Source organism: Jaculus jaculus, chromosome 11, assembly GCF_020740685.1.
Source record: "Jaculus jaculus isolate mJacJac1 chromosome 11, mJacJac1.mat.Y.cur, whole genome shotgun sequence".
Lineage (NCBI taxonomy): Eukaryota > Metazoa > Chordata > Mammalia > Rodentia > Dipodidae > Jaculus > Jaculus jaculus.
Window position 1 is genome coordinate 104,916,844 of NC_059112.1, and position 13,041 is coordinate 104,929,884.

General features: G+C 50.6%; 1 protein-coding gene across 2 annotated transcripts in view; it reads right to left on the bottom strand.

Annotated features, from left to right (window-relative positions):
- Positions 1 to 537: 537 nt before the first annotated feature.
- Positions 538 to 13,041, bottom strand: part of Abat (4-aminobutyrate aminotransferase) — a 120,882-nt gene continuing 108,378 nt past the window's right edge. For both annotated transcript variants that reach the window (XM_045161866.1, XM_004652247.2), the window contains 5 exons: positions 10,494 to 10,631; positions 8,042 to 8,209; positions 7,343 to 7,489; positions 3,807 to 3,918; positions 538 to 2,856 (listed from right to left, as the gene is read on the bottom strand). In XM_045161866.1, coding sequence (XP_045017801.1) covers positions 2,735 to 2,856; positions 3,807 to 3,918; positions 7,343 to 7,489; positions 8,042 to 8,209; positions 10,494 to 10,631 — 687 coding nt within the window. In that variant the 3' untranslated portion in view covers positions 538 to 2,734. The remainder of the gene's footprint in view (positions 2,857 to 3,806; positions 3,919 to 7,342; positions 7,490 to 8,041; positions 8,210 to 10,493; positions 10,632 to 13,041) is intronic.

Sequence of the window (13,041 nt, forward strand, 5' to 3'; positions counted from 1 at the left end):
AGGTCTATAGATACGTTAATGTGCACAGTTTCACATGGCTACTGAGCCTTGGTAAAAATTATTTTAAAAAACCACCCACTTATCATAAAAGGGAGGATGTGCTAAGACTTGCTAGTATGGAACGTTGTTTCTGTACAAGTGACAAGACTTGCTAGACGTTGACTAACTCTGTTGTACTAATGTGTGATGGGTTCATTTCCAGAGTCTCAGCCACAGAAAACACATCCTGCATGGCAGCCTGCCCACTCGAGCTCCCTGGGTTTGCACCAACCCCCTCAAGTTTAGTTTCTACGATGTTGAGTTTGGCTGAAAATCCTTTTCCTTGGGATTCTTCTAAAATCTCACCTCCTCACAAGAGGATGTCTCAGGAACTCATTGTGGCCCTGAGGACTTGTTGTAAATGGCTTCACATTGTTTTTTAGTTTAATTTTTTTTTTTTTTAATGAGAAAGAATTGGCATGGCACAGCCTCCAGCCACTGCAATTGAACTCCAGACATATGCACCACCCTGTGTGCCTGTGTGACTTCCTGCTTGCATCACCTTGTACATCTGGTTTACGTGGGATTTGGAGAGTTGAACATGAGCCCATAGGCTTTGCAGGCAAGCCCCTTAACCACTAAGCCATCTCTCCAGCCCTTAACATTGTTTTTAAAAATGAGAATTAACTTCCTCTGGTAAGGAGTGAACATTCAATCTGCAAATGACTTTCCAGATAACGTGATTTCACTCCTGGTGGGGAGAGAACTGATATCAGACACACGCCCTGCACTGAAGAGAGCAAAGGTCCCCTCGAGACCAGGCTTAATACCCTGTGGCCTCCAAGGGCCTTGCCGAGCACATGCTGAAGTTCTTCCGAGAAAGCAGCTTAAGCCAGCACTGGATCTGTCTGCTCTGCATTGACCTTATTTGTTAAATAAGGCCTTGAACTTTGGTACACGGCAGGTAGGGTGGGGGACCATGAGCCAGTGCATTTTTGTGCATGCTGCTGCCTTTGACAGTGTTGCTCACAGTCCTTCTGCAACCCTCACCCCAACCTCGCTTTCTCTTTGAGTGCTCCTTGGCCTGGCCCATACTCTCCATCGCTGTTAGGACACTGGCCAGTCTGGTTTTTAAGTACTGGTACAAGAATGCGCAGTTTCCAATGGGACGGGCATGCCTTCAGCACAGAGACTATATTTTACCTCATGTTTGTGTTCCTGACGTAAGCACAGGACCTGGGATGGCACAGGGATTTCATGAAGTTTGAAGACTGGATAAATGATTGACGTGGAAGTAACCATACAACGGAGGGAAACTTTGCAGAGAGGGCAGAAGGCAGACACCATCCATTAGATCCTCAAACATGACAAAACTCTTTACAAGCGGCTGGTGAGCTGCCAACTGCAAGGATGCCTGGCCATGTCTACTAAGCATGTCAGCGCCTTTTGCCACTCTACACAAATAAGTTGGTGACCACGGCTGAGGAAGAGTGGGAGGAAGATCTTTGGATGATTCATTATTAGAAGAACAAAGTTCTAAATCAGGAACTCTGACATGCCTGTCTCCTCAAATAGTAACTGAGGCACCAAGAGGCGAAGCCAGCCGCACACAGGCTACCCAGTGAATACTGTCGCTGCTGGACGATCAGGGGCTCCTTGAGAGCATCTGAGGTCCTCCGCTGCCAAGGAGCCTGCAGCCTATGTAAGCACTGCCTGCCTGGCAAGCGTCACCCTCAGGCACCCTGGGAAAAACCAGATTCCAGGGCTGGTACAAGGGCGCCACCTCGAACCTAGAAGCTGCTTTTTTTATGGCCTCTGGCTCAGTGCGTCCACCTAAGAAGACAGCTAGCCCAGCCAGGCTCCTCGCTGGGGCAGCCTCACTCAGGGGCAGGGAAAGGTGGACAAGAGAAAGGTGGAGGAGGTCTCAGGATGAGGGGTCAAAGGGCAAGGGCCCTGGAGACAAGGTGTAGGGATTCTGCTATCCCCACGCCTGGGCTTAGGCTCCTGGGGCAACAGGCTTGTACCTCTGACCCTTCAGCTCCTTTGGAGTGAATCCCCTGGAGGCTTGCATTTTCCTTCCCACACCTCCAGGCAGACAACAAAAAAGGAGAGCATTTGAAGAGTGGGGAATGTTGAGTGAGAAGCATCAGGGATGCCTCAGAGATCCTTCCAGAGACGAGGCCCACCAACAAATGAGTTCAGAGTTTAGTGGCATTATTCCACACACAGCAGGGTGGCTCTTGTCTGCAAGGTGCCAAAACACCCCCCCCCCACCCCCGCCTCACTATAAGCTCAGTCTCCTCTCTCCCTCTGTGTCTTCAAAAGCCTTCCAGCCCCTCTCAGGATCAGGTATGGGGTGTGTAAAGCTTGGGTTGGGTGGAAAGAGGAGGCGTGTTTGTTTGCATAGGGCGAGGGGAAGCCAGGACAGGACACTTGAGATGGACCAGCCTCACAGCAGGCTTAATACCCCTGACTGGCTTCCAAAGAGACTGCTGAGTTGGGCAAGGGTGGGCAGGAATCTGGCCATATGGCCCTTCCTAAGATAGTGTCCAAGGCTTGCACAGAGCTTTCAGACTGAAGCCAGCTGGTACTGCCGGGGGGATGCCCAGGCCCAGCCCCTCACTCCCCGCCCCCCATGTGGACCTTCCATTGCTGCATCTCAGATACATGGGTGAGAATGCGAACCAGGCAAACTAGTCCCTGTGACAACTGCTGAGACTGGGTCTTCTCCGAGGGTCCTGGAAATATGGCTTCCTTACTGGAAGTCTGCTAAGATGTCGCTGAAAATGTTGAGGAACAGGTGAGCATGGTGATCCCTGAAGACCAGCATGGGACGGAAACGGATGGACCTGTCACCACAGCCCCCCAACACCACACCTGGAAGAAGTGGCAGGGAGTGGGTTAGGCTCCTGGGCACGTAGCCCCCCCCATTCACCTTGCATCACTTTCCTCAGGCCCCCATCCAACCTTCCCACCATGATTCCTCCCTCCCTCCCTCTGTCTCCTTCCCTCCCTCCCTTCCTGTCCCCCTTCCTCCTTCTCTTCTTTCACCCCCTTTCCTCCTGTCCTAGGTGGGATGATAGAGAGCTCTACAGATGAAGTCCTTGCCAGCCAGAAGCTCATGGCGTGATGGAGCCAGAAAATAAGTGAGCTAACAAATTATAAAGATGCAGGCCACTTTGGAAGCAAGCGGGAAGGACTGAAGAATGTGGATTGCTATTTATTTATTTATTTGTTTGTTTTTCCAGGTAGGGGCTCACACTAGTCCAGGCTGACCTGGAATTCACTCTGTAGTCTCAGGGTGGCCTCGACTCATGGCGCCCCTCCTACCTCTGCCTCCCGAGTGCTGAGATTAAAGGTGTGCGCCACCACTCCTGGCTCTGCCCCGTTTATTTTAAAGGGGGGCTTCACTGCTGACATCCGCCACACTCAGATTATTTGGCATCTTTGGATCATGTTCCCTTCCCCTTCCTCTGCCTTTCCCCTCCTCTCTCCAACTCTGACAGGGTCTTATGTAGCCTAGACTGGCCTCCCTCAAATTTACTATGCAGCCAAAGATGACCTTGAGCTCCTGCTCCACCTCCTCGCAGCCTTACAGGAGTGGCTGCCACACCCAGTCTGAGAGGCGCTGGGGACTGAGGTCAGGGCTCCGAGCATGATAGGCAAGCCCTCTACCCCTGAGTCACATCCCCAGCACTTTTCTGCTTTCTAGAAAGAACAGTCAAGCTCTGATAAGCCGTGCCCCTCACCCCGTGTCTATCAATATTGTGTGCCTACAGCAGGTATGTTTGGACAGTGACGATGTGTTGGTCACTCTCTCTCCTTACCTTTGTTTCTGGCAATGAAAATGAGTTTGTTCCGTACAGATTCATCTGGGGTGTCAAAGGAGCAAAAGGTGCCTCGTCCTCTCACTCTGCTGATGAACTGGGGGTACCGGGCCTGCGGCAGGAAGACATGCTGGTATCAGGGCTTGTGACCTGTTACCTGCGAGGCTCAGAGGCTATCTCTCCTCAGAGGCCCCAGGGCTGGGCTTTGGGGCAATACAGGGACTGGCAGGTCCATTGCTGGCTAACAGCCCTGGATAAACCCAGCTGACTCCTCACTTTGCAACCCCTGGTAAGCCCCTTAAGTTCTGGTGGGGATGGAGCCAGGCACTGTGCTGTGATACAGGTGTCCAGGCCTAGTCACAAATCCTCACCCCACTGTGGAAGAAGAGTCCCTCCACAGACCAGGGAGCTGAGGCTCCGGACTCCTTGAACTTGCAGGTGACCTGGGAGTCAGAGGTGTGAACCCCTCCCCTGTCTACACACAGATACCAGGATGTGGGTTCTGGGGAGGCAGGGCAAAGGTCTGTTACATTTCATTCAGACACACCTGTGGGCATGTGCTCACACATGCTCACACACAGAGCAGCCAGAGCCCTCCTCCCCCTTCCCTGGGGCTCGGACAGTGGCCGGAGACTCTTTCCACAGAGGCCTAGAGATCTCTGCACACAGACCTTTCATGTGTTTCACCTGCTCTCTCTAGTTATTCTAAGGCACTCCAGCAATCTCCCCACCTGTCTGCTTACACCTTTCTAAGGTCCTGACAGAGCCCTGCAATCCCCCATCCTCTCAAAATTAGTTCCAATGTAGGCTTCCAAAAGCCAGGTGCTAGGGGAGTTTTGATGGAAGCTGTTCTTCATGTGGAGCTCACTTTGGGAAACTGCCCTCCACAGCCTCTCTCCGAGCTGACTGCCTTATTAGGGACTTCCTGTTCCTCTTTCCTCCAGATCCATCATCATTCCCAAGGGTGCTGTGCATTACTTGGGATCTTTGAGAGCTCAGCTTTGCCTTGGCCAGATTAGCACAGCTTCTGTCCCAGCTGAGGCCTGGCTTTTTTATCTGCTCTAAGCAACTCGACCTGATAATCCACATGATGCACATTGCTCTCCATCCCCGTGAACTCTCGTGTTTCCTTCTCTACTGCCTGCACCTTGTTCTTCCCATCCCGTGTTCCATCTGTGTCCGTTGCCACCACCCTGTGAACTCTCCAGAGCCTGTAACTTGTGGCAATCTTCTGGCCATAGCCTCACAATTGCCAGGATTATAGGCATACACCAGCATGCCCAGCACCATCACCACCACCACATCACCACCATCACCATCACCATCATCACCACCACATCACCATCACCACATCACCATCATTACCATCGCCATCACTGTATCACCACTATCAACATCATCATCACAACTGTCACTCCTCATGGAGGTTTGAATGAAATGTCCCTCATAGCTTCATACATTTTGAATACTTTTTCTTCAGCTGGTGGCATTTGGGGAAGATTGTGGGACCTTTGGGAGGTGGGAGTCTTGCATGAGGAAGTGTGTCATTGGGGGATGACCTTGAGACTCATTAGTCCAGGCCACTGGGTATTCAGAGCTAGCTCACGCTTGCTGCTTCCTCCCAGCTGGTGTGACACCGCAGCTGTCTGCTCTGCCACGCTTTCCCTGCCACGAGGAAGCTTCCCCTTGAAACTGTGAGCTCTCCTCCCCTAAACTGCTTCTGGTCAGGATTTTTGTCCCAGCAATGAGAAGATAACTGCTATAGTCACCACCATCACTGTCACTATGATCATCACCACCGTCACCATCACCCTTCTAGTAGGCTTCTGCTCATGCCACCGCTGACTGTGTTTCAAGCTCCCAGAAGAGGGGCTCTTTGAGATTAGCCATTTGGAGAAGGTCATCTTTCTTCTCAACTCCTGACCCTGCCGGCTAGTCCTGTGAACAATGTGTGGTGGTTTGATTCAGGTGTCCCCCATAAACTTAGGTGTTCTGAATGCTAGGTTCCCAGCTGATGGATATTTGGGAATTAATGCCTCCTGGAGGGAGTGTATTGTTGGGGGCGGGCTTACAGGATTTATAGCCAGTTTCCCCATGCCGGTGTTTGGCACGCCCTCCTGTTGCTGTGATCCACCTTCTGTTGGCCAGGGGGTGATGTCCACCCTTGGCTCATGCCATCGTTTTCCCCTGCCATTGTGGAGCTTCCCCTCGAGCCTGTAAGCCAAAATAAATCTCTTTTTCCCAGAAGCTGCTTGTGGTTGGGTGATTTCTACCAGCAATGCGAACCAGACTGCAACACACTGGTTCCCCAGCAATTTCTCACTTGTACCCTTCACTTATGAGAGCAGCATTTGTGTGTTGGAGCAAAAGTTCTAACGCAGAGGGGTAGCATCCAATACAACAGCTTCATGTGGCTGCTGAAACGTGGCAAGTGCAAACTGAGCTGTGTTTTAGTTTTAAAAACACACACCCAAACCAGGTGTGGTGGCACATGCCTTTAATCCTAGCACTTGGGAAGCAGAGGTAGAAGGATTGCTGTAAGTTCAAGACCAGCCTGAGACTGCATAGTGCATTCCAGGTTAGCCTGGGCTAGCATGAGCCTCTACCTTGAAAAACCAATAATTAAAAGAAAAACACCCCTAAGAAACAAACCACAAGATCTCAAAGATTTAGTATAAGAGAATCTGAAAAATCGCAAAAGTGCTTTCTCTTCTCACCTCCATGTCCCCATTCTTCTCCCCCCACCCTTCTCTTCCTCCCTCCTTTCCTTTTGGTTTCAGGGTTTCTTTTTTCTTTTTCGGAGCCAGTCTGCTGTGTAGTCATGTAGCACTGGCTGGTTTGGACCAGGGTGGTCTTCAACTCCCTCTGTAGCCCAGGCAGACTTTGACCTTATGGTCTTTCTGCCTCAGACTCCTGAGTGCTGGGATCATAGGTGAGCAACATGCCTGGCACATTACTTATATTTTTATATTGATTAACTCACTAAAAGGATAGACTTTTGGATATACTGGGTTCAGTATCACTTATTGTTGTTATTATTATTTTTTTTTTTGAGGTAGGGTCTCACTCTAGCCCAGGCTAAGCTGGAGTTCAGTATGTAGTCTCAGAGTGACCTTGAACTCACGGCGATCCTCCTTCCTCTGGCCCCTGAGTGCTGGGATTAAAGGCGTGCGCCACCACGCCCGGCTAGACTCATTTATTATTAAAAATAATTTTACCTCCTATCTACTTTTTATCTAGCAACTAGGACATCTGGGAGCCAAATGTGATGCCACATGCCTGTAACCCCAGCGCTGTGGAGGTAGAGGGAGGAGGATTAGGAGTTCAGGGTTGTCCGCGGCTCTACAGTGAGTTCAAGGCCAGTCTGAAAGGAGGGAGTGTTTGAATCTGGTGTCCAAAGAGAATCAGGCCTCCGGACTAGAAATGGGATCGGGATGAAGAATGGGGTTGCCTTCCTTGCAGAGGGCACAGCGCATGCAAAGGCTCAGAGCCTGGGAGCCGCGAGGCCAGGTGCGAAGCGCGGGCTGGGCGGGTACCTGGAGGTCCAGCAGCCCCGTGAGCAGGGTTTTCCCGGCGTGGGTTGCATTGCTGAGCAGATCCTCCTGCTTGATGACATTGATGACCTCGGCCAGCATCAGGTTCTTGGATGGGTCCCCCAGCCAGGTGTTGAATATCCGGTAAGGCTGAGATGAGACAGAGTTAGAGGGGTTCACGCATCAGACAGAACACCGCAGAGGAGCCCCTGCCCCCAGACACACCTTGTCCTCTCTTGGAAAGGAGAGAAACTAATTAGGAGGCAACACACGAGGGTCAAGAGAACAGATTATCTCACTGGTCTTCCAACCTCAACCTTACTTGTAGGTACTATCAAGAGAAACCAGGTTGTCCCATTCCTGGGAAGTCCCTCAGGTCCCAAATCAAGCTAGTTATTCTCTTAACTCCAGTCACACATCACTGGACGGTGGGGTACGTTCTGGGAGATGCAGTGTGAGGCATCCTGCCACTGTGTGCACATCACATGTGTACACGAGTCGTGATGGCTACAGTGCGGCTAGAAGATAGGATCTAGGATACGGGGGACTGGGTTGCAACCAATGATCAGTTAAAACGACAGCAGTCAGGCCTTGGGAAACGTCTGTGTCCTGCCGAGGCCTCGCTGGCTCCTCAGGTGTGGGAAGGGAGGAAGGGCCTTCCCTCATTGTTCTGAGCAATGAGAAAAGGCTGGGCCCACTCACGGCGCTGGGCCGAAACTCCTCCTTGTGGAAGAAGCCTCCGGTCATCATCTTCTTGCTGAACGTCATCACGTCCGCAGGGTCATCCAAGCCCCAGTGCTCATGGGCCCAGAACTTGCCCGTGCAGCCTCCTCCGGTCTGCACCTCGTCTACCAGGAAGGCACAGCCATGCTGGGTGGACAGGGACAGAGAAGCGAGAGTAAACGCTCGCGGGAGGCTGGAGCCCCTCAACAGCAACCGAGGCACCCCACAGCTGTGGTCGACCCTAGCTGCGAAGCCTGGGCCACGCAGAGCGACACGGAGCGGTTCCGGCCAGCGCTGCCTCTGACCGGGCCACCCAGCCGACCAAACCAGAACATCCAACGCTCCCTACGCCACTGCAGAGCCCCGCGGCAGGCGTGCCCTCATCAGCAGGCAGTGTGTGCCACAGCAAGCTTGAGAGGGCGGGCCCTCCCTGCCAGCTGCCACGTTCCACACATCACCCAGACCGTCAGTAATTCCTATGCATGTTTACGTCAGCTCACGACCTGCATGCTACCTGTGAACTGACTGGTTTGAGATGCCCTTTATACACATGCCTTTTTATTTTTTAATTTATTTTAAAATATAATTTATTTATTTTTGAAAAAAATAGGGAGGGAGGGAGAGAGCGAATATGAATGGGCACACCAGGGCCTCTACCCACTGCAAAGGAAGTCCAAATGTATGCACCACCTTGTGTATCTGGTTTATGTGGGTCCTGGGGAATTGAACTGAGGTCCTTTGGCTTTGCATACAAGGGCCTCAACTGCTAAGCCATCTCTCCAGCCCTACACATGTTTTTTTAAAAAATTATTTATTAGCCAGGCGTGGTGGCGCACGCCTTTAATCACAGCACTCGGGAGGCAGAGGTAGGAGAATCGCCTGAGACTACATAGTGAATTCCAGGTCAGCCTGAGCCAGAGTGAGACCCTACCTCAAAAAAAACAAAACAAAAAAAAAACCAAAACAAAACAAAATTATTTATTTATTTACAACATAGAGAGAGAGAATGTGTGTGTGAGAGAGACAGACAGACAGAGAGTAAGGGACTGGGGTACCAGGATCTCGATACTGCAAAGAAACTTCAAATGCATATGCCACTTTGTGCACATGGCTTTACATGGGTACTGGGGAATCGAACCTGGGTCATTAAGCTTTGCAAGCAAGTGACTTAACTGCTGAGCCACCTCTCCGGCCCTACACGTGCCTTTTACAGTGTGACTATCAAATGTTCCCCACAGGCTCACATGTTGGATATTTGGTCCCCAGTTGGTGGTGCTATTTTGTTTGTGGACACTTTAGGATGTAGGGCCTAGCTGGAGGAAGTAGGGCACCACAGACAGGTCTCTGGGGGCTGTACTCAATCCTGGTCACTTCCTGTTTTGCTCTTTCTTCTTCCTGTCAGCCATGATGTGAACAACTCTCCTCTGCTTCATGCACCAACTGCCATGACCTTCTGCCCAAGCTCACAAGGTCAAGCAACCATGCACTGAACTTTGAAGCTAAGTAAAATAAATCTTTCATACATTAAATTGTTTAGATCACATATTTTGATCACAATGATAAGCCAACTAACTAATACAGTGTCCAGAACATTAAAATAAACACATTATCTCAACATTATTTGTTCATTTTCTACCTGGCGAGTATGGACTGGGAGATAAGAGAGGGCCTGTCGAATGCAAAGGGAGGGGATCTCTTAATTGAACAAGTTCCAGATTAAAGCAGCAGTTTGGAGTTGATTTCTTCATGAAAGAGAGAGAGAGAGAGAGAATTGGCATGTTGGGGCCTCTAGCCACTGCAACTGAACTCCAGATATGTGTGCCACCTTGTGCACATGAGTCACTTGTACATGTGCCATATGTGGGTTCTGGGAGCAGGGAAGCTCCTTAACCACTAAGCCATCTCTCCAGCCTTGATTTTTTTTTTTTTTTTTTACAATGGGCTCTTACTCTGTGGCTCAGGCTGGCCCTATCTTTTTGCTTTGGCATCCAGAGTGCTGGAATTGCAGGCATGAGTCACCATGCCCCACATTTTTTTTTCAGTGCTGAGGATGGAACCCAGGACCATGCTCATGCTAAGTAAGTACCTTACCACAGAGCTACAACCCCAGCCCTGGAGGCTTATTTTGCAATATGATTTTAAAGAGGAATCCCGCACTTCCCCCTAATTCACATCCCCCCTCTCTTTCTCTCCCTCCCTCCCTCCTCCCCTCCCTCTTGCAGTACTGGGGGTGGAGCCCAGAGCTTTGTGCATGCTACGCAAGTCTACCACGGAGCCCTTCCACCAGCCTGGCGTCAGATCCTCTGCCGATGATGTGCTGGTCAGCCTCTGTCCATGTGGAAGTTTACATGGACCCAAATGCAGAGGTGGAGCTTCTTGCCTTGAGAACCCAACCCAGAATGCCATGGCCCCTCATTCCGTGTCCTCTAACCTTCCTGGCGATGTCTCTCAGCTTCCGAAAGAAGTCATCTGAGGCGTGGTTGTCCCCACCCTCAGACTGGATGGGCTCCACGATGATCCCGGCCACGGTCCTCTTCTTTTTCCGATATTTCACGATCAGATCCTCTACCTGCATCCCAAATGGGAAAGGGACACACGCTCAGAGGCTCCTGCGCAGCGCCCGCGGCTGGTGCCTGGGCCTCTGAGAATCTCCTGAAATAAAACTGAAAATGTGTTCGTGGTGTTTCCTGTGACACGTGTGCATGGGAATGTGTTCTCCTATGACTGCTGCTGTTACCTGAGGGGAATGCAAATTAAGGATGTGAAACAAGAGTTTTAGCTTCCTGAAGCCTCCCTCTCCTGATTGTTAAGGGAGGCACACTGGAAAGACTGTACTAAAAGAGCAGAGCACAGTTACTACTATCAGAAGCCATATGTGTGTGTGTGTATGTATGTATAAATATGTAACTTATTTATAAGGGTCTCACATGAGGCTTAAGCTGGAAGCTGGCCTCAAACTCACTGTTTAGCCAAGGATGACCTTGAACACTTGATCCTCCTGCCTCCACCTCCCAAGTGGTGGGCTTACAGGAGTGCTCCACCATGCCTGGTTAACACAGTCCTGGGGGTCAAACTCAGGGCTTCATGAACGCCAGGCTCGTATTCCAGCCAAGCTAGCCCCCAGCCCGTCACTATGCCGTCGTTGTTATTTCTACGCTTTTCCCGAGACAGAACCGCACTTGCTAGCTCAGGGTGCGGCGGACCTCCCAAGCGTCTCCCGCGTGCGAGGATGGCAGGTGGGAGCCACCTCGCCCAGCCGCTGCCACGCCCGCGAGCCTGCTGGCGCGCTCTGCGACGGAAGCTCGCTTGAGAAAGTGCTGCCAGGCTGTCCACAGGACAGCAGTCTCGTCACGGCCTTGTGGAGCGGGGCCGGGGAGAGTGTGGGCTGAACCCTCAGGTTGTCCCAAACAACAACAACAACTGCCCGGAGGGCAAGCATGCCTGGCTGGGGTGATGGTTCATTTATTTCTCAAGCTTGTTGAAGCAAACACTGAAATGGGTGCATGGACATAACCTGCACGTTTCTGAAGTTGGCTTATAGAATTTGCTGTAACAGTGACGAAATAGAAGAAAAGCACCTGGCTGCCCCTAAGTGGTTATATAGTTCTTGAACTTTTGTTCTCAAGTGGGTGTTATGGATAATGAACAGTAAAAACTATTAATACTTTATTAGTCTAAAATGCATTCAGAAGGGCTGCAGAGATGGCCCAGGGGTTAAGGGCACTTGCTTGCAAAGCCTGAAGGCCAGGTTTGATCCCCCAGTACCCACATAAAGCCAGATGTGCAAAGTGGTGCAGGAGTCTGGAGAGAGAAGTGGCATGCCAGGGCCTCCCGCCTCTGTGCACCAACTGCAGACACATGCGCCGCTCCGTGGATCTGAGCCCACGTGGGTCCTCAGGAGCCACACACAGGCAGTTGGGATTTGCAGGCAAGTGCCTCTACCTGCTGAACTCTCTGTCCAGCTCCTCTTTTTCTCACTACCCTGTATTTTCCCAGACAGTAGCCACACGCCACATGTGACTCTGGAGCATGTGGAGCAGTTAGCTAGGTTAATCTGTGCTTGAGAATAAAATTTACACAGAATTTCAAGGGCTGAAAAAAAATTAACAATTTTTAAATATTAATACCATGTCAACGTATTTTTGGTATCTTAGATTCAATAAAATGCTACTAGTTCATGCATATAATCACAGCACTTGGGAAGCTGAGGCAGGAGCATTGCTGTGCATCTGAGGCCAACCTGAGCTATGTAGTGAGTAATTTGCAGGGCAGTTTGGGCTACAGTGTGAGACTGTGTCTCAAGGATCTACCCCCCAAAATATGCAGCTCAAATAAATTTCACTCATTTCTTTTTGGTTCTTAAGGTTGTAGTGACCGGAAGCTAGAAGTGCATTTGTAGCGTATGCTGTATCTCTCCTTCACAGGCACAAACCCGACTGTGACCCTGTCTGTCATTGACTGTGGAAGCGTTAGAGAGATGGCTTAGCGTTTGAAAGGCACTTGCTTGCAATGCCTAAAGGCCAGGGGCCAATTTCCGAGTACACACAGAGAGGCATTTACTGCTGAATACCCACTACTTAGCACTGTGCTTAGCATATGCTTAATACATGTTAACTTATCTGCAAAGGATGCTGTGGCAAGAGGAAAACCAGCAGCTGCATTTGAGCTCTCGGGCCAACCTGATGGTGGCTGTTTTCTCAGCACTAGAGTCTTTCCCATGTTTTCTATGGAACACCAGAGAGAGAGAGAGCATGAATGAACAGGTGCCAGGGCCTCTAGCTACTGCGCCGAACAATTCCAGAGGCAGCACCTTGTGCATCTGGCTGCATGTGGGTACTGGGGAATCAAACTGAGGTCCTTAGGCTTTGCAGGAAGGCAAGCACCTTAATGAGCCATCTCTCCAGCCCTATAGTCTCCTTTTTTTTTTTTTAATATTATTTATTTATTTATTTGAGAGTGACAGACGGAGAGAGAAAGAG